Here is a 21874-nt window from a genome sequence, read left to right on the forward strand (position 1 = left end):
GGGAAACCCAGGGCGGACTCCACCTCTATGGAAAGACTCATTGTGTCAGCTCCGCTTCGAAGGCCAGCAAAGCCCAGAACTCAGCCTACAGGTTGAGCCTGTCAACAGGCCCTTGGCAGCCCAAAGCCCTGAGGCGCTCCTCTCCTCCTCCTCCTCCTCCTCCTCCTCCTCCTCCACTGCGCTCCGCACCGCTCTGCACCGATCCCTCTGTCAGGGCTCCACGCAGCCCAAAGCCCTGTGCATTAGTCTCCTCCGCACAGGCAGGCAGCCAGGCAGCCAGGCAGGAGGTCTGGCCCAGTGTTTGCTGAAAGGCTTGCTGGGGCCTCTCCTGAGGTTAACCACAACATGTCGACCTTTCAGCCCAGCTCTGACCACGGCTGATCCTCATGCATTTTTCCTAACACTAAGGTAGAAAAATACTGACAACATTATATATATGTGTATCACCTCTTCGCTCTTAAATAAAAATAAAGCATATTTCACTAATATCTTAGACAGACAGATAAGAACAAACCTAGTGAGCTGTCAAAGAATTAAAATCGTTGACTCAAACTCAAAAAAAAAAACTTGAGATAACTCAAAACAAATACTGAAAACTGAAAGAAAGAGGATAGATGGATAGATAGATAGATAGATAGATATATAGATAGATAGATAGACAGACCTTAGGGATATTTTTCATAATAGCCAGCCTTAAAGCAGCTGTGTGATGTCCAGAAAAGAAAAATGGGTGTGACTTTGCATACTGTAAAAACACAGGGTCGGTATCATTTGGCCAACATTTACATCTCTTAACACAGATGGGCCTTTCAAACACAGTGGCAAAACAAACTAGGGCGTGCAGACTAAACAATATGGAGCTTACATTACCACTAAAGAGGTCTGTAAGTGCTCAAAGACAACCTATTTAGACCAAAACAATAAACCTGGTTGTGTTTCTAACATTCTCAAAATAAACTATGGGTTACATGCCACTTGAACAAAGAAAACACCAAAAAGTAAACGTAACAGTCCTTTTTAATAATAGGCTGCAGGAGATTGGCAGAATTAAGGAAACAATTGTAAACTACAGTGTGTAAATTGTTGTTGTTTTGTAAGTAACAATTGTTGTTAAGAAATTGTTATTCTAAATTAAGTAATTGATCAAATCCATTGGCAAAGAAATTGACTGGCAAAAACAAATGAAATAATCATAAACTGAGTGAACATAAATATACATTTCAGTGAATTTGAACAATAAATGACCTATACATATATAATGTGAACATATTGCAGTGAAACAAGAATTCCTTATTGATTCCACTTTGTAGAATTCATTCAGCTCTGGCAATGCTACTCTGTAATAAAATGCTGAAATGTGGTCCAACTTGTTCGCCTCAATTTACAAATTAATTTCACTATAAAAAATATTTGTATGCCAACTCATGTAAATATAAAGGAACAATTATTATTTTTTGTTCAGTTTGTTCATTATCAATCTGCTCACATTTTCCAGGGCTTGGCAAAGGCACACAAATGCAATAAACAACATGCACAACAAGATCTATAAAACAATGTTGAACAACAGTGTTCTCATCGCGCCTTCCAAACTCCAATGATATTTCATTATGTTGGGTTTTAAGAACCTTGAGATCTATTCTATTCTACCTTTTAGTAGATACATAGGTGTGTGCAAAACCTTAAAGACGCAGTAGGTTTGCTCTGTGGAGACTTAGTGTTGCTGGTCTAAACTCCTTCCTAATAAAATTAATAGTGTCTAGACATATTGACAATGGAGTAACCAAACAACCGACAATGGGAAATAATCATTGTGCAACAAGGATTCCTCTTGTTCTAGTGTGTTATAGATTCATAATTCGATCATTTTCAAAATCAAATAAATAGTACCAATTTCCAACTGTGATCTAGAAATTAAGTAATAATAAAAATGTATATGAGAAAAACACACCTATGACTAAAATGCGTGTTAGTTACAGTAATAATGAATGGTACAATTGCCAAAAATACAAGCATAAAAAAAATCATAAAACTAAGAGTATTTTGTGTCTCTTTCTACTTTTTAGAGGCATGTCCACCACTATGCAAACCTGTGACATGACGTGACAGGAGGGGTGTGGCTCCCACACAGGTAGTCTCTGCTCCTCAGGTAACATTCTACCACTTGTTCTGGCTCATTCTGTCCTAGCACAGGGCTGCTGCTCCTCTGTCTCAAAACACGTTGGCATGAGACCTACACAGCTTTCCATACTCAAGACCACACACTGTCCTGGACAGATGGGACATCTCTGACTTTACACGGCTGGACTGTTGTTACACTAGTTGTATATCTGGAATACTCTACCTTTGTGAAGGAGCCGCCGCTGAATCAGAAGACTCTACAGTGAGCAGTATGACAGCATCAGTAAGTCATCCCTCTATGCATGTCTTCCCATTCTGAAAGCCTGGACTGTCCTTGGGCAACTAGTAGCCCCTCTTAGCTTGAGACGATATTAAATGACTGAGGCTGGCCTGAGAATCATCTAAGAAGGCCCAGCCTGCATCCTGAGTTCATCTGGCTGATTGAGTGAGCAGCCGCCATACCATGCCAGTGGTGAAGGTGGAGAAGGACTCCCCGTCCGAGACTACCCTGCCCGTCCCTGACCTTCAGACGGCAGAGGCGGCCAAGGGCCGTCGGAGGAAGCGGCCACTGCAGCGGGGGAAGCCCCCGTACAGCTACATCGCCCTTATCTCCATGGCAATCGCCAACTCCGCCGACCGCCGCCTCACCCTGGGCGGCATCTACAAGTTCATCACCGAGCGCTTCCCCTTCTACAGGGACAACTCCAAGAAATGGCAGAACTCCATCCGTCACAACCTGACGCTCAACGACTGCTTCATCAAGATCCCGCGCGAGCCCGGCCGACCCGGCAAGGGCAACTACTGGGCCCTGGACCCCAACGCCGAGGACATGTTTGAAAACGGCAGCTTCCTGCGGCGCAGGAAACGCTTCAAGCGCTGCGACTTCACCACCTACTCCTCCTACGTGCACGAGCCGCCCGTCTTTGCGCCCGTGCAGATCCGCTCGGCCTACGCCAACAGCGTCTACTCCAACATGGGCGTCAGCCCGGCGTACGGTCAGCAGCTGCCCCACACCTACTACCGCTCCTCGTCCCCCGGCTTCGGCTCGGGCCAGTCCCGCGTGTTCAGCATCAACACCCTCATCGGCCCCCACGGCAGCCTGGCCCAGGGCCCCGACATGGTGGCCCAGCAGCCCTGCCGCAGCTTCAACCCCGAGGGGGCGTCCTGCAGCCTGGCCGGTCCCGGTTTCCAGGGGCAACCCTGCAGCAGCGGTGGCGCCTCGGGCCTGTCCCGCTGTTCCTCCTCCTCCAGCCACATGGCCTTCACATACTCGGGGCCACCCGCGCACGGCCACGGGCCGACACAGGGGCTGTACCCGCAGAGCGGCGGCCAGAGCTATGGGCCGTCAGGCAGGCTGGCGATGGCAGGGTCGTCGCCCATGGCAGCCGACCCAGTCGGGGATCCGTATGGCAGGGCATCTCCGGGTCAGCTGAGCTCTTTTGCGCAGTACAACAACGGCGGGACAGGAGCCTACCTACGGCCGCCCACATACTCTGGTAACATGGACAGATTTGTGTCTGCTATTTAACAATACACACCAGCAACACACGCGTGAACTCTGAAACTGCATTAATTACGGGACATTTGAGGCATGTCTTTCTGAATGTTCATCCAAGGCAACGAATATTTAAGGATACGGTTGTTTGCATTTGTATGTTTTATTTCATTGTTTGTGTTGAAAATGTGGCCGTATGCATTTTTAATTTCATTTTCCTTGAATTTAAAACTTACAGTGAGGAGATTGACACAGCAGCAAAATAAAGTTATCTAAACTAGACATGGACATACGATAATTCTGGAGTGACTGTCTAATTTCTACAGAACCAGAAATTTAGATTTAGTGGTGATCTGATTAAATTAGGAATCCTAAGCTCAGTTAATAGCCTATTGAGCATGTATTTGTGATCAACTGTTTTCATGAAATGTTTGCATTATGTATAGTTTTTGCTGTTGAATTGCATGAGTAAATTATTTGTCTGCATAAAATATGTTTTGAAGACAAGTTCTCCTTTGTCCTTTAAATGTATTGGCAGGTACAACACCATCATAATAAAATGAATTAAGGTTGAATCCACTGATGTGGTTATGAAACATGAATGTGCATTTAAAAGATTATTAGCCCCCCTCATTGTTTTAATAGCCATACAACTGAGAAAAGCTATTCAATAAATGTAATTTATGGTGCTCTACAAATTGCACATTTAAACTTTACCGCAGCAAATAAATGCTTCTACAGAAAGAAACCACAAAACCTCCAACAGCAACAATGTGTCTCATTCCTCCCCCAAAGCCCTTTCTAGACTAGGACAAGGAAGTTCTGGTGCAGGCATTGTTTGGTCCACTCAGTGTTTCAGCTCAGTTGAACATGAAGTGTGTCTGGAGCCTCTCAGCTGGGTACTGCCCCGAGACTCGGCAAGCCTCAACAATAGAGCAGTACTCAAGCCTCGGCTAATCTGACTGCAACGTCCAGCAATCAGACTAATGAACTGACACTGAGCAACATGACACTGCCCCTCAGTCTCCAGAGCTCAACGGATAAAGGACTTGGATTGACTTGTCAGTCTCTAAACCCTAATGTTATTTTGCGTGAGTATCAAAAGATGCCCATATGAACTTCAAATACATTTCATAGGAGCAGCCCACTGATCAGGCTAGTTCAGCACGGTAGTGGAGAAACACTAGAGTGGTTAAAGGTTACCTGTTACACGCCTTTGAAATTAATTTCTTCAGAAAAACAATGCTTTGAAGTACACCAAAGTAATTCCAACAAGTTCAACTTTGTGCATGAGCGAGAATAGAAAAACAATCCGAGCAGTCATTGTGAGTTGTTCCAGCTAATTGAGAACTCATCGCCGGTCAGCCCATAATTTGGAAAACAAAATGAGAGCCGAGGCAAATCACTGCCTATTGAGAGGCAGTCGAGCAGAAATGAGACGCAGAGTGAAAATGAACAGATACAGATTAAAGCATTTAATCTACATCAGGCTCCTACAGGCTCTGACAAGACACACATCACTGCCACATTATGATGATGAATTAGGAGACTTGTTCCACTCGGCTATAAGAATGGACCCAGTGTCTGCAGCAGGCATCCAGAACCCCCTCCACCAGCAGCAGAAAGCACCTCTCCACTCGCTCTTGACAGCAGGGATTAAGGGCACTCTGAATGATGATGCAGGGGGTTTGCAAATTACCACTATGGATGGTGGACTTTCTCTATAAATTACTATGAGGCACTTTCCCATCAACTGTATAAGATAAGTGTATGTGTGTATATATATATATATATATATATATATATATATATATATATATATATATATATATATATATAGCCACTCATATACATATATATATATATACATATATATACATACATACATACATACACATATATATGTATATATATATATATATATATACACTCTTTTGAATTTTGTTCAATCTCTCATCTCAAAAGCTGTTGCTATGGTATATACCACTAATTAGTACAATGATGTTTCAAAAATCTGTAGGAAATAAACAGATTTCACAGGATGACATTGGCTCTCCTGGAAACTGACCGCATCACCAGATCCCACTACAACGGTCAGTCAGTTCACTGATAAGACATTAGCAGTTTTTTTTCTCTAGTTTCCTGGTAGTTGTTTATTTGCAAATATGCACACATCTACATACAACAAACATACAGAAAACTCCATAGAACAACTTTATTTATTTCTCTAATATTTATGTAAAAAATGTTAAACAATGACCCTATTATGTACATCTTCATCCAAGAAACTCCAACAGTTTCTGCAGTTCCGCACAGCTCTTCACCACATGCGGCACAGAGGACAAAGTCTGTGAACAAAGACACCACATGGTCAACACACAGCTCGACAGCGCAAAAGGAACAACTGCAAGTCCCATAACAAAGGAGCCACTCTGAGTGACCGTTCCGTCGAGGGCCTCACCTTCCTGACGGTCTCGATCATGTCGTCCAGGAGATGCAGCTCTCGCTCCAGCTTGTTCTGGTTCATCAGGTGGACCGTTTGCTGCCAAAGAGCAGGAGGATGATGAGACGTCTGTAGTGAATGTCTTTAGGAACTGAGTGATCGAACAAGCAGGGATGGGGGCACTTACATGTCTCTTTGCTCTCTCCATAAGCTTGGACCTGGACTCCTCCACCTCAGCCAAACTCTGCTTCAGCTTCTCCACCTGTGGGAAGAACATGTAGACTGTGTCTATCTGTGGCAGGCCATTTTGGTGGGGATAGACAAAGCTTCAGGTGTGAAAACATTAATGGTAAACTCTATTGCTGCATTCACTATGGAATAGAGAACTAAGAGGAATTAAGGCTTCTTCAGAGGCAAACGTGGGATGTTCTGCCCCCTGCTGTTCACAAATACAAAAAGCATTTTCATGTCTAGTCTCATACGTCACCAAGAATGTGCACTCATTCTGGCTTCACTAATCATGAGCTGGCAGGGAGTGGCATATCTGAGGCTCAGCTAAAACTGAGTGAGGGCATTAATGCATGATCACACATAATGAAGCTCAAAATTAGATTGGCATTTTGTGTCCCGGCAAACCTCTTTAAGAAGGCGGATCCTCTCATCCATGGCCTTGGTGCTTGAAGCCGATTGGCCGATGGCTCGGTTCAGCTCCTCCTTCAGGACGTGAGCCTCGACTTGAGACTGCTGCAGCGCCCGCCGCAACTCCGCCCCTTCCCTCCGCAACTCCTGTCACCCATCACAACATACAATCAACCACGGCTCCCAGAATCAAGAGGAGTGACGGATACCAACGACATGCTGGAGAACAATAGTGAGCTTTTCCTCCCCACAGGTCAGCCGGGACTCAGCAGCACTTACGATGTTCTCTGCTCTGTGTTTCTGGGCCTGCTCCAGGTTCTTGTCCATCTCACCGCACAGCTTGTTCAGTGTCTTCTCATCCTGACAGAAAAACAACCAACATCAGAACAGAGCAGACCATTAGAACTAGGCCACCCAATATCAGAACAGAGCAGAACATTAGAACCAGAGTTTCCTCTTGAAAAAAATGGTGCCGGTCGGTTTCGTTTTCCGGACATTTTGATGATATGCCGGTCAAATATCCTATTATCGCTTCTTAATTAATCAAGTTGAGGAAAATTGGAGACAGGCTATGTAGCTTAAAGAATTACATAATCAGGCCATATAGAATGCAACATGTTCATTAGCCTAACTTAAACATGCTTAACTAGTGTCAATTTAAAGATCTAGCCAGTCTCTATGCTTTTTTAGTGGACAGCAAGAATCTGATTCGTTCGTTGTTTTAAATAGGCTACGTTGTTTGTTGCTGCTACCCATTTATCTCCAGTGGTTCAACAGTTTCTCTTGCGCAGATGCCCACACACATTGAATGAGCGCTCGCACCACTACCGACTAAAATTGTACTAAAACTACAATTTTTAGTTTATTTTTCTTTCGGTCCGCGGTTCAATGATACCATTCGATTGTGCCGCAAATTATCTGCGGACCAGCAATCTCCTCGTCCAGGATGCCCTAACCCTGCAGATCATAGAGAAAGCATGCTCTGGGGACAGAACACAGCTACATGTCCAGTGTAGCCATGGGTCTGTCTACACGGAAAATGACAAGTGTCTTGGCGCGACCGCACCCCCCGCACTTCCAACGTCACTGATTCCGACAGATACGCTTCAGACACTTCGGCTTTTTCTTTGGTGGTGGTGGAGCTGACCGGACATCTCAGGTTTCAGGCGTTGCCGATTTACCATGATCCATCGCATCTGGCCTCTGAAAAAAGCTTTTAAGGCTAGTCTGCCTGGGCCTGGCCATGTTTCAACCGTCTCACTCATTCGTTCGTTGTTTAACAGACGTTTTAAGTGTGCGCTTTATTTGAAATGCAGCATATGCGTGTTTAACTTTCAAACGGTAGAGCCTGTTCCTTTAAAAAATAGCCAAAGGACTTATTCTTGCTTTAGTATAGTCCTACATTTTAGGCTTATTCTCAAATACAGATTGTGTTAGGGGGACGGGATTATTAGCCAATTTCAATCGAACAATTTGACCGGAGAGATTTAATTTTGTTGGACAATGGAAACCCTGATTAGAACCCAACATCAGAACAGAGCAGAACATTAGAACTGGGCCACCCAACATCAGAACAGAGCAGAACATTAGAACTGGGCCACTCCTCAATCATCCTTTACAGAACTACTGATGTAATGACTGGTACTTCTACCACTCCTGCTGGCAGTAATGCCAGTGTTAAGTCAGAGGTGTGGAGTCGTATGAGTATGTGTGCAGTGCTGCTGTAATGGTAGCCAGTGGGTATAGTGACAGTGATTAAACATCCCTCCCAACATCCAAGAGACATACTAGCGATAGCCGCTAGCACCCGTGGGTTTTGGGGCTGGGCCCGGACTGGACAACACCTCACAGGCTACACTCGTACCTGGGCCTTCTGCTGCAGGGCGGTGGCGTCCTTCTCCAGCTGGGCCTGCAGCCGCTGCAGCTGCTCCCGCAGCTCTTGCTCCTCCTGCTGGTGCCTGTGGGCCTCCTCGTGCAGCTCCTCCTGCAGCTCCTCCCTGAAACAGACACAGAGAGACAAAGCAGGCAGTAGAAATAGGTTAGAGCTTAAACACAGGAATCAGGATCAATGACTGCTGAGGCACATGCACTACATAATTATACTGCATGCATATTCTAGAAATCCATTTTCAGTCATTGACGTATTTGGTAGCACATGAGATTGGTACAAATTCACCAGATGAACCCCATTCAGATTTAGGCTAAAAGCTCCAGGATGATGCAAAATTGCCCTTACTTGGCTCTATGGAGCTGCTCCTGCTCTGTGTCCTGGTGCTGCTGGAACTGCTGGAGGGTGGTGGTGAGCTTAGTGAACATCTCAGACAGCTTGGTCACCGCCTGCACAACAGAGCTCTCCTGATCTGTTAACACACACGATCATCATCACCATCATCATCATCATCATCAATCATATAGCCCTGCAGTCTAAGCAGCCTCACATTCAACAGGAAGGCTGTGTAGCTTGAGACAACACTGAGAAGAAATAGGCAGTTTATGAATTATCCTTACCCGTTTAATCAAGTCCACATGACCAAAATAACAGCATATTTAAAGGCTGTTGAGCTAGCATAACAACCTAATATAGCCGATGCTGCAATGGCTAACTAATAAATCGTTTCATACAATTAATGAACTTTAATAATCTCACATTCTGAGTTTTTCTGGGTGGTTATCCATGCAGATCGTCTTCGAATAAGCCATCGTTGTTATGTTATATGTTACAGGATTCATGACTTCAACGGCATTAATGTTACATGATGCTGACTGACGCTGGCTATAACAGTGCCGTTTAAACGTCTACTGAATCTGCCTACCAAAACCTGTCGCTGTTCAGTTAAAGTTAAATGATCAAATACTGTTTCATTTTGTGTCAACTTTCAGAGGGAAAACATGTATGCCTCATTTCTGGCAAAATTTCACAGCTTCTAAGAAAGTCTATCGTCTTTGTGTAAACCGAGTTTTTAACAGAGAAAAAAGTTAGGCTACATCTTTGCCTCCATAACGTTACAGATCAATGAACCAAATCAGGGCGATTTTAGCGAAATAACGTTCCTGTGACAGGCTATCAAATATTGAACAATGGGATAACGTTTCATCATCACCTTTATTGATGCCTGAAATGTTGACATTGCTGTAATACAGAGATGTACCCTACAGAGAGGCAGCTGCAGACAACAACGTTCAATGTGTTCAACGTGTCCCTTGCCTACCAGCTGGATGTAAGCAAAGCTTATAGAACCTAGAATACGTCACATGAAAAACCTTAATTATGATGAAGTGTGGCAGAGATCATCAACATGTGCATGTGGCGTGGAGACCACCAGGGCTGGCATGTGTTGTGGCTTGTAAATAATAAAGTATGATAATAACAGGGGTAGCAGTACCTTGGTGTTTTCTGGGCGTGGTAGCCGGCACACGGGAGAAGGCACTGTGTGTACTGCTCAATCCATCAGCATGGCCATCCTCCACTTCTGTTTGCAAATCATTTCATTCACATTTTAAAAAAATGAAATGGGTAAAAAAAAGTTTCAAAAGGGTAAAAAACTGAGGGTAAAAAATGAACTACCGGTATTGTCTATACCAGTGATCCTCACTATTTTTTTCACAAGAGCCACACTGGCAGTGCAAAATCAAAAAGAGAGCCACTTTTACGACAACATACTAACTCACCTTTGCAAATGTGCATTTCTACATATAAATATCCCACAAAAAAAAGAAATAACACAGCCAATACAGCTAAATATATACAGCCAATGCTTAACAACTTCCTTTCACCTTCATTTTTTGGGTGAAGGAAGAAGTATAATTCAGATATTTGCGTTTTTGTAGTACATTATTGTATGTTTATGAAGCACATTTAAAAAAATATATTGGCTGTGTTACCACATAGCCTACAGTGGGTCCCATTTAGAAATGGCCACATAGCACATTCGCGCTTTCCGTGATACACGCAGCTGCATGAAATGTATTACAACTTATCGCCACAAGGTGGCAGTTTAAGTCCACTGTAGCATTGCCAGTAAACAGGGCAGCGGATTGCATTCAAAGGCATTGCAAGTGGCAGTGAGATACTGTAAGCAGAACGAAATTAAAGATCACCTCGTTTAAGTCATACAGTAGACTAGGCTAAATAAAAGCCTACTTTTGTTTTTATCAAGCTGGGGCCAGGGATGATGGCCTTTGGCGATCAGTTTAGGCCTACTCAAAATGAGTAAAACCAAATTTGGCGAAATCTCGCCAAAGCTGCATGCGAGCCACCAATTATAGCTTGACGAGCCGCATGTGGCTTGCGAGCCGCGCAATGAGTAACACTGGTCTATACGCTCAAACGATTTCTAGTTCTGTAATCATTTCCAGAATCAGGCATTATGGATAAACAACAGAGCCCATGTTTAGAACATGACTGTACTGAGCATGTGCAGCAGTGATGGATAGTGAAGCACCTGTGTCCTCAGACGTCTTGTTAGCCTGCTCCTGTTCCTCGTCCTCCTCATGGGTCATGGCCTTCATGATGGAGTCCACAAATGAGGCTGGCTGCTCTGGAGCCTCGTCCTCCATAGAGGGTTCTGATGCCTATCACACACACACACACACACACACACGGAGTGGACAGAAGGCTGTTGACATCAGTGTTAACTAGCAGTGGCCCGCAAGTTGTTACATGTCAGGGCTTTCAGAGCACAGAAGTGGCTAAATGTTGAGATAGTGAGATGTCATCTATGTGAAAAACGTTTGTGAATGTGTGTGTATATGAGTGTGACGTGCGTACCGTAGCGGAGAGGGCGAGCTCCAGGGTGCTGTTGAAGCAGAGCACCTGATGCTGCAGCATGGTGACGTGGTTGGTGGCCTGGGTCAGCTGCTCCCCCTGCTCCAGCAGCATGGCCTGGGCTCGGGTGGTGCTGCTGGACAACTCCTCCTGCAGAGCGTCCCGCTCCTGCCTGCACGCACACACACACACACACACACACACACACACACACACACACACACACACACACACACACACACACACACACACACACACACACACACACACACACACACACACACACACACACACACACACACACACACACACACACACACACACACACACACACACACACACACACACACACACACACACACACAGCTCAAAACCAACAGCCCCTTTACAGACTCGCAGTCTGGACTGCTTTAGTATTTGCTTTGTATTTTTTTTTTCAGTTTTGCATGGTGTTTTACTACTAGGTGCTTTTTTACTACTAGGTGCATTTGATATGGCTAAAAACCTAGCTCTAACAAACATATCTTACATCACAATACTTTAAGCATCTAACTTTCAATAAAACTTCCGATTACTATACATCAGTGTCTTCCTTGGTTGCGGTATCTTCCTAGATCCAACAAAGAGCTCTTTCATACATGAAAATCAGCAACTTCACTGATTACAAGAGAACGCCTGCCTGAGTGTGTCTGGTGATAGGAACAGCTCCCTCTGGAGGAACAGAGGCACACAGCATGCTGAAAGGCCATGGTGTGGTATGGTGTGGTATGGTGTGGTATGGTGTAGTATGGTGTGGTATGGTGTGGTATGGCATAGTGTGGTGTGGTGTGGCGTGGCGTGGTGTGGTGTGCTGTAGTATGGCATAATTCACCTGAGCTGGGAGAGGGCCAGCTTGAGATCCTCACACTCCAGGTTCCTCTCCCTGAGGCCCTGCAGGTGGGTGCGCAGCATCCCCTCACTCTCTGACATCTGCTCCCGCGTCAACTCGTTCTCCATATGCAGGAACTGCTCTCTCACACACACACACACACACACACACACACACACACACACACACACACACACACACACACACACACACACACACACACACACACACACACACACACACACACACACACACACACACACACACACACACACACACACACACACACACACACACACACACACACACACAACAACCACTGCACACTTGGTTCCATACTTGGCTCCACCTTACAGTTCAGAAGACCTAAACCACCCCCCTATACCCCCTGTGGAGCCCTGTGGAGCGCTGTGGATGAACTCACCTCGTTCATCTCCTTGGAGCTGGACAGTTCGGCTTCGAGCTTGTGCAGCCGGCGCAGCTGGGTAGCGTGGCTCTCGGCCTGGGCACAGAGCTCACTCACCAGGCCGTCCCTCTGGGCCAGGGCCTCGGTCAGCTCCAGCACCTGCCGCTGGGATGCCTCCAGAGCCTGCTCCAGACTGCTCAGAAAACAAACACACAAACAGTAATCAACGACCAAGTAGAGTATATAGATGCCTGACTAACTCAAAAATCAAAATACAAGTCAAATGAACCTGTGGACATATAGTCTTTACTGGTACAGACAGACTGCTGAAGAGTTATGATTGAGTTGAGGTTATGAATTGACTCATTGAGTTGAGAGCATGCGTGTGTAGCCTTACTTACCCACTGGCTTTTTCTCTGGCTTCCTGGGCTTCGTGGTTAGACTGCTGCATTCTGAAGATGGCAGAACATCCAGACAGAATTACAATCTTTATACTCTCCCAAACCCCACTCAAGCCTGACCGAGGATGCACTGTTTGCATAATATCTGTTGATATTCTTCACCTCAAGTGAGCACTACTTCAAACACATACAAAATAATAACTGCTCTTATCTGTTAGAAAATATTAATTATAATTATCAATTACTAATGATGATAAAGTAATGTCAATCAATACACTATTGGTTAGTCATCTTCTTGTAAGTGTACTAATCAACCCACAGACAGTGTGTGCAGGTGTAGAGAACCCACTTCTTGGTCTCGCTGCCCAGGGCCTGCTCCAGGAAGGCGTAGGAAGCTAGGGTGGAGGTGACTGTGGCCGAGAGCTCCGTGCTGCGCCGCTGCAACTGGTCGCGCTCCTCCTCCACCTCCGCAATCTGCTGCCGCAGAACCCCCATCTCTGCAGAGGAGACACAGATTAGCTGGAGCTCACTCATACTGGTTATAGCCTAACGCTGGGGTTCACTCATACTGGTTAGTGGTTACAGCCTAACGTTGGGGTTCACTCACACTAGTTACAGCCTAACGTTGGGGTTTACTCATGCTGGTTATAGCCTAACGCTGGGGCTCACTTGAACAGGTTATAATGCTGGGGCTCACTTATCGTCTTCACACAACACAGCTTTTACACAAGCAAGGATCACAGTCAGTTCAAAATGTCTCAGAGAACAAACACAACCTTGAATATTGAAAGGTTGAGGTAGAATCTGCCCAGGAGTGACAATTAATATTTTATCTTGCAACATCATCTCACGGACCTCCTTATTTTCTATATGGTTTTAACACAAGATGGGATGGGAATGGGACTTATAACCAGATGTTCTTATTTTAACAGAGATCTTGGTTCTAGAAAAAGAAATCCCCTCTGATTTAACAGAATCAAACTGTTCAGTGTGCATTTATGTCCATGAATTCAATTACACTGCTTGTGATAAGCTGACCTAACGCACCACAGCAAACTTAAAAAAATAAATAAAAAAAAAGTAAAGTAAAACATGACAGCTGACTAACCTGCATTCAAGATAGTCAACTGAGTGTTCAAATCTACAATCTGTTGCTCTGCATCCTGAAGACTTGCTTGTTCTTGCTCCAGTTCCTGTTGGATCTGCGTCATGGGCAAAAATAACAAAAGCCCAAATCAGTACAGTAAAATACAGTAAAAACAGTCCAAGAATCGACTGTTTCTGAGACCCATTCTACTGGCCAAATGAGATCTCTGAGGGCCTGTGGCGGTGCCTGTCTGACCTGGGCTCTGTCCTCTAGGACCTGCTCCCTCTCGGCCCGGTCGCGCTCGCTCTGCTCCTGCGCGGCGGAGGCCCTCTGGTGCAGCTGCTGCAGCACTGGCCTGGTCCTCTGCAGGAGGGACCGCGCCCGCCCCAGCTGCACACAAAGCCACGGACACGGATCACACACACACACACACACACACACACACACACACACACACACACACATCACAAACACACACACACACACACACACACACACACACACACACACACACACACACACACACACACACACACACACACACACACACACACACACACACACACACACACACACACACACACACACACACACACACACACACACACACACACACACACACAAACACACACACACACACACACACACACACACACACACACACACACACACACATCACACACACACATCACACACACCAGCAGGCAGCCAGCAGGGAACTGAACTGGGTTCAAATGGCGTCTGTGTGCTTGGCTCTGGTCATGCACAGACCTACCTCCTCCTGCAAACTGGCATGGTCCTCCAACTTGACCTTCAAAAGCTCCTTGGCCTCACTGAGAGTCTCCACGTAAGCGTTGTTAAATGAAGCCTGTGGTCAAAAACAATAATGAAAGGATGAGTACCCTAGCCTAGAAATCTAGACGCACCCTAGCGGCAGCAAATTACATTTGCTGCCAGGGCTAGTCTAGCAACTCTCTGTTGGCTTGTGAGCTCAAAAAATTAAACTTCTATCAGGCCAATCAAATCGTGTATAGAGTCGTTAGGCGGGCTTAACATAATGATTGATGGCAGAGTTGCAACGGTTTGGCTTGAATTCCTGCTACTTGAAAACAAAGAAGATGGATGTTGCTGTTGGCCAACAGTGTGACACGAGTTAAGCTTGTTTTAAGATGGCAAAAGTTTGAACTAGCCAACTAGCTCCGCTGGTGGGAAAACGCATGGGACTCAGCGCTGTCCTATTGCGTGCAGAGGGAATTTGAAAGACAACCGAATATCCCGCCCCTCGGACTGAGCACTGCAAACGGTGAGTGCCCAGACGCTACATTTTAATGTGGGTCTGGCTTGTCAGGCTATGAGTACCCGCCACAGGCACCGAAGTCCTGTGCACCCCAGCAGCGAGCCAAAGAGACGGCAGCAGCGGAGGTGCAGCTCTCCCTACTGACCTGCAGGGGGCAGGAGCGTCTGAGGGCCTCCAGGAGCTGCTGGTGCGAGCCCACACTCTCCTCCAGTTCGGCCAGCTGAGACGCACAGTGAGCCCGCAGCTGCTCCACCACACTGAAGGCCTGGGGGAGCAAACAAGCAGCCGTCACCACCACCTTATTAAGTCATGATGATCCCTCCAGTGAACTAACGACAGTAACAAGGCTGTGAACGTATCGCTATAAACTTGTTCATCACAGTCAAGTCAATAAAAGTCAGTTTTATTTTTATAGCGCATTTAACATGCACAGAGTGCAACCCAGAGCGCTTCACAGTTCACATAGAAGACACATAACAAAAGATGCCGGACGGAGCGGCATAGTCGCCAGCGTACCTGTGACATCAAGACATGAGAAATACATTTAAAAAATAACAAACACAAAAGACAGTGTCTTTTAGTCCCATTTCAAAATCCCCAGTAATGATGACAGTAGTGACATAAAAACACGTGCTTTGCTATTGCCTGTTCTGTTAATCACTATGAAGGGGAAGGCGTTTTTACCGCCTGTTTGTCCTGCAGGGCCTCCTCCATGTTCTGTCTCATGTCATCCCTCTGCTGAAGGCAGTCTCTGGTCTTCTGCTGCATCTTCCTCAGGGTCTCCCGACACTTCCCATAGAGGGACCTCATCTGAGACACCTGCAAGGCAGACAGCAAGTGAGCAAATCCCACATAAAAAGGCCTAGCGCATTCAGTTATCATCTCAAAAAAGGGAGTGGCTAACCTGTCTCGACATGTCCTTCTGATCTGCAGTGACAAGATCACCAATTTCCTTCATGGAGGCCAAAGTGTCCTCAGCATCTGTCTTCACGGCCGCCTGTAAAATATGTAACTCCGTGAGCACAGTACAAAATAACTTTACACCTCATATAACAACAATTATGGATGCACCAATCCGACTATTTCACTTCCGATACCGATAGCGATTACTGGACTTCCGAGTACCAATCCGACATCCTTGTTTTATAAGTGTTTAACACTAAGCAGCTTCAGATCTTGTTGCAAAGCTCACCCATTGTTTTTTGCTCCCTCCATGCAATATTAGATCTATATTAGGTCTCCCAGCACACTGCTGACACATGATATAGTACACACACAATGTAAACATAGAATTGAGCTGAATTGATTGTTCCCATTGTTACCGATACCCAATCCAGCTATTTCAGTCAGTGTTGGACTGATCTCTGATATCAGTATTGGACCGGTGCATCTCTAATGTAAATGTCCTAGTATATACAGCTACAATGGAATTAGGCATTTTCTCCCACCATGTTGGAGGACATGGCTTGCATGTTGTGCCGCAAGTTCTGAAGATCCTGTAGATCCTGCTGAAGACTCTTAATCTTGTCCAAGGCGATAACATACAGGTCTTTATAGGTTTCCATCTGAAATGGTGAACACATGTTTAAATTAGCCTTCAACATGGTTTTGACTCCTCTAAGCACTAACAATGTGTTCATAATTTTCACCAAAACAGCAGCCACCACAAATCTGACACAAGACTCTTGAGGGATTATGAGAGATGTAGGCTGCCTGGTCACCTGGCTGAGCTCAGTGTGGTCTGTCTGGATGAGTTGATTGCGCATGTCTGAGGGTGGTGGGCCGGAGTTGGGGGCCTGGGCCCGGGCAGAGGCCAGCTGCTGCAGCAGAGCCTCCGACATGATGACGTAGGAGGTCAGCCTCTGCTCCAACTCAGCTCTCGGGAGAGACTCCAAACCGCCAGAGCTCAGACTGCAGGACAGAGGGACACAACAAAGGGTTAAGAGACGGTGGGAGAGGCAAAGAAGAAACATGTTAAACATAGTGATGGGCAAATGAAGCTTTGGTGAACCACTAAACCACAGCAGTGTAAAGCTAGCAACACTAATGATTGTATGTAGACATGTAGATTTTTCAACATAAAAGTCCTTACCGAAACCAGTATATGTAACCAAAAATATTGGTTTGCTAAGGACTTTTATGTTGAAAAATGTATGTGTGGCGGCCATCTTTTTGCTTTTCAGCTAGTGTCGCTAGGTTCACACTGCTGTGGTTCAGTGGTTCACCAAAGCTTCATTTAGCCCATCACTAGTTAAACATAAAACCAGAGCTCATAAAAGGTGAGATGTGGTATTATAAAAGTGCTTTACGTGGACAAACTCCATAGCAAGGAGTCTGTGGTGGTACTGGCATCCGACACCGGCACCTCCACCACCGGCTGGACCGACGTGTTCATGCTGCGCTCCATACACTGCATTGGCGACGTACACACCGACACGCTCCGCTGCTTGACCGGCGTGGTGGCCGCCACGGCATGCTGGTACTCCACCACCGCAGGCCGAGGGGCCATGTTTCCCGATGCCGCGATGAGCAGCTCCGCCATCTGCCTCAGCTGCTCCTGCAGTGGGCCGTACCCGAGCAGGCCTGCCTGGGCGGCCACTGGGTCCAGGTGAGGAGCTGTGCGCACCACTGCAGCCACGGATGCCTCTGGAGTCGCAGGCAGGGCCTGGCCAGGGGGAGACGGAGGAAAGGACATGCAGGTGAGGCTGGAGGGCAGGGCGGTGGAGTTGAGCTGCGGAGGCGGCAGGGGGCTGTCCAGAGCGCCGGCCCAGAGGCGGCTGTCCTGCTCGTCGACTTGAGGGTCCAGCAGGATGCTCCTGGATAAGAAGGAGGCTTTCGGGGTGGAGGGGGCGGAGAGCTGCTGGGAGTGGACAAACGGAGGCTCCCCCAGCACAGGCTGGGGGCTGTCCCGCCGCATCTCCTCTGGTTCGCTCTCAGATGTCTGAAGGGGGTTTCCAGACAAGCCCAGAGCGCTGTCCAGGCCACCGCTGCTCCTCTCTGGTGGTACATGCTGGGAGCCTGCAGACGACGCCGTCATCACATTGTCTTCAGGGACAGGTGCAGAACCCTTTGTGGATACATCATCAGTGCAGCTACTGGAGTCTCGGTCATACGAAAGCACTGCACTGTCCTCTCCGTGCACCGAAGTCATTTTGTCATTCGTACAAATGAACTGAGCGCCACTGCTGTCTTCATCCACTCTCCTCTCTGAACCGACAAGGATCTCCGACGATGTGTTAGTGACAGGGACATCACTAGCAAAAGGCCTCTGGATTTCAGAGTATGGATGATCAACATGGCCTTCTCCAGGTAGCACAGGAGCACTGGTCTCCTCTTCATGTACGGTGACATTGACAGATAGTTGACTGTTTTCCAGTATCTTTTCCTCCATGATGACAGCAGATTTTTCTGATAGTATGGAGGCATCTTCCAAAACCTCAACCTCCCCTCCAATACAGATAAAGGATTTGAATGTAATGTCTTCAATCTGTCCATTACTTGAACCTGCATCGGTATTTGACTCTTCAACTTGAAGCAAGCTCTCTACATGGCTTTTGGAATGCATTTGAAAAACAAGGTCTTCTTCCAATGCTTGGTCTACATCATGAGACATCTCATGGCTCAAGCACACAGCAGGCTCCCTAATCGTGTTCTTTTCCGCATTGCAATATGGATGATCTGCATGCTGGATGCTCCTAAGCAACACCTCTTCACGTCCATCAAAACTGACAGTGCTCTGGGAAAGAGCTTGACAGTCCTGCACTGATAAATTCTTGAAAAAAGCTGAAAGCTCAGAGGTTTTGTCAGGGGTACCCAACACCTCAATCTGCACTCCAGAACAGTCATACGACTTGAATGTAATGTCACCAATGTCTGTGGTACTGTGGTGTGTAACAGGAAGATGTGATGCAGACAGGTTGTCTGGAAAAGCAGACATGTCTGTGACATTCGGAGTGACAGCAGAGACATCGCTGGATGAAATCATGCCTATCTCTGCCTGATAGTATGGATGATCAAAATGGGGCTCGCCATCCTGAAAGCTCTGAAAACTTCCCTCTGCAAGTTCACCGTCAACACATGTGGAATGACTGTTGCTGTCCAGTGGAATGCCCTGAGTGACATCTGCTGCATTTAATGTATCAGAGAGCTGGATTTCTCCTCCTAAACACACAAACGACTTGTATGTTATATCTCCCGGGTCGTCTGGAGAGCCACTAGAAGAGTCCGTTTTTGAAGTTTCATTGGTAGACTCACAACAGGTCTTCTGCATCTCATCAACATGATCCTCAACATATCGTGGCGCTGTGTGGCAACTTGTGATGTGACCCTGTTGTTTGAAATGCATAAACATTGATGCTTAGGCCCTGTACTCTACAGAATATATATATGAAAAAAAAAACAGATTTGATGCTTTTTGTTACCTTTTTTCCAGGTGTGGTGCTTTCAGACATGACTGATTTGAACTTGTGGGTCTGTTGCCTGGGGGCAAGTTCATTCTGTACATCTCGGAGGGGTGTCCTCACAGGCTGATGGAAGAATGATGTAAGACAAAAGTATGTGTTGAATAATTAAGCACATCATGATATTCCATGTCTTCATCACTGCAAACACATTTCATTTAGCATGTAAAATACCCACTTCAAAGTAGGTAGGGTAGATACGCATCACATAAGAAATTGTTTCTTCAAAAGAATGAATACAATCTTACTGCACTGACTCCTTTAATAGGTGATCCTTGTGTGGCGGACATTCTTCGCCGTTGCCCAAGCAGAGCCTGAAAACAAGAGCAGGGCTCAGGTTTATGATAACGATAACGTTAACGTCACATCCCCACAAACACCAGCCATGATCGCCCTTGCTGCCCTGTGTGCTCTCTGTTATAAAGCTATCTTTCCCAATCCAAAATGACAGAAATTAAAGGAACCGTATGTAAGAAATGTAATTCAACTAATCATAAAATGGCCCTGCTTTGTCACTAGACATTAGGAAATCATGCTAATTTCAAATACTTAAATCACTGACAACAGTAGTCCGGCCAGGATATCGTCATTTAAAAAAGTGAAGTTGCAGCCCTCAACTGATGTTGATGTTTACATATTTGTGTTTTAGCCTGATCCGCCACCCTCCACCTATCTAGTAATCACAAAGTCAGTAGTGTTTCGGCATCTGGGTTGCCAGCTCTGCTCTAGTTACCACATCTGCGGTGTACACTTTTGAAAGTGATTGTAGTACCAGTTTTGGCCAAAATCCTACATACGGTTCCATTAAATAACAGGATATAGAAAGATATTGCTTGGAGCTTAGGTACGGTTACTTAGTTAAGTTAACTGTATGAGTTAACCCAACAAGCTGGCTAGTCCCGATGACAGTAACAATGCATTTTGACTGATAATACTGCTAACGTCAGGTAACTGTTAACGTTAACGCCTACACATGCCCCGATGACTGTTCACAATATGATAATGAGTTCGCTAAATTAATTCTCTGACATTAATGTTAGACTTACTTTACAACTAGCTGGTTGGCTTATTCTAAAGTTAGAGGATTAACGTTAGTTAGCAAGAGAGCTAACGTTAAAGTTACCCTATGACAGCTTACTGAATGATTTGGAATATTTAGTCCTTCATTATGGTCTTTATGGTGTGTTCCGTATATTCCTAACGTTACTAAGTCTGAAGCTACATAGTATGTGCTTTATGTATAAATGTATAAATGTATAAAATCGCTCACCTTTATGATGAAATTGTTGTAAACGACGGTGTTTCTATTCAACCGCCTGTCCTGTCTAACATTTCAAACATTGGCACGACGTAACGCTATTGGTCGAAATCCTTGTTCCTTGCTAATTATTGTGAATACTTATGCTGTATAACGTCCATGTCGCCCCCTAATGTTCGGGAGTGAAAAAGTGTCAAAGATTGATTTTGTATTTATTACAGTATTTATTTCCTGAAAATAAAATACATTATATATCACTGCCAGGTTTGACTTTGTAAAAAGTTAATCATAATCCCTATTACAACAGGAATAACTACTACTTAGCTAAAGTAGTTTATTGTAAATTGCTGATGTTTAGATACAATTCCTGCACTTTTCCTCTATAGAGTAATGCAAAGAAAGAAAATAATTTATAACCCCACACACTATCATGATTTGATACAGCTCAGTTCATCTTACATCTAACAAGAGTTTATCTTTATGCTTTCTTTTTAGTGTTTTCCCTTTTCCCAGTAGGTTTTTGGGGGGCTTTGACTTCACTAGCCAATTTTATATTCTCCAGCAGTGGCATGCTGGGTCTTCTGTAAGTGGCCTGTGGCCGACTCATGGGTATCACAGCAACACTACAGCGTCGGCG

General features: G+C 45.6%; 2 protein-coding genes across 3 annotated transcripts; one reads left to right on the forward strand and one right to left on the reverse strand.

The window, feature by feature from the left end:
* Nucleotides 1-2179: 2179 nt before the first annotated feature.
* foxe1 (forkhead box E1) lies at nt 2180-4307 on the forward strand. Its single transcript, XM_076295972.1, has one exon. The coding sequence runs from the start codon at nt 2582-2584 to the stop codon at nt 3644-3646; it is 1065 nt and encodes a 354-aa protein (XP_076152087.1). The 5' UTR covers nt 2180-2581; the 3' UTR covers nt 3647-4307.
* Nucleotides 4308-5760: 1453 nt separating this feature from the next.
* spag5 (sperm associated antigen 5) lies at nt 5761-21324 on the reverse strand. 2 transcript variants are annotated; one of them, XM_076294772.1, is made up of 26 exons: nt 21250-21324; nt 20237-20293; nt 19941-20045; nt 17829-19846; nt 17241-17430; nt 16968-17084; nt 16424-16516; nt 16204-16338; nt 15665-15784; nt 14998-15090; nt 14478-14612; nt 14244-14337; nt 13485-13632; nt 13136-13186; nt 12753-12927; nt 12332-12465; nt 11464-11632; nt 11138-11267; nt 10079-10165; nt 8932-9055; nt 8560-8692; nt 6975-7055; nt 6693-6842; nt 6244-6318; nt 6075-6155; nt 5761-5961 (listed from the first exon to the last, which is right to left on the reverse strand). In XM_076294772.1, the coding sequence occupies exons 2-26, from the start codon at nt 20267-20269 to the stop codon at nt 5890-5892; spliced, it is 4743 nt and encodes a 1580-aa protein (XP_076150887.1). In that variant the 5' UTR covers nt 20270-20293; nt 21250-21324; the 3' UTR covers nt 5761-5889. The 2 variants fall into 2 exon arrangements, with proteins under 2 accessions (XP_076150887.1, XP_076150886.1); XM_076294771.1 differs by having other exon boundaries at nt 20228-20293.
* Nucleotides 21325-21874: the final 550 nt, after the last annotated feature.

The sequence above is a fragment of the Alosa pseudoharengus genome, unplaced genomic scaffold (genome assembly GCF_046254945.1).
Source record: "Alosa pseudoharengus isolate Yale_2024_CS ecotype anadromous, Long Island Sound unplaced genomic scaffold, YU_APseudo_1.1 YU_APseudo_1.1_scf_2, whole genome shotgun sequence".
In the NCBI taxonomy this organism is placed as follows: Eukaryota; Metazoa; Chordata; class Actinopteri; order Clupeiformes; family Clupeidae; genus Alosa; species Alosa pseudoharengus.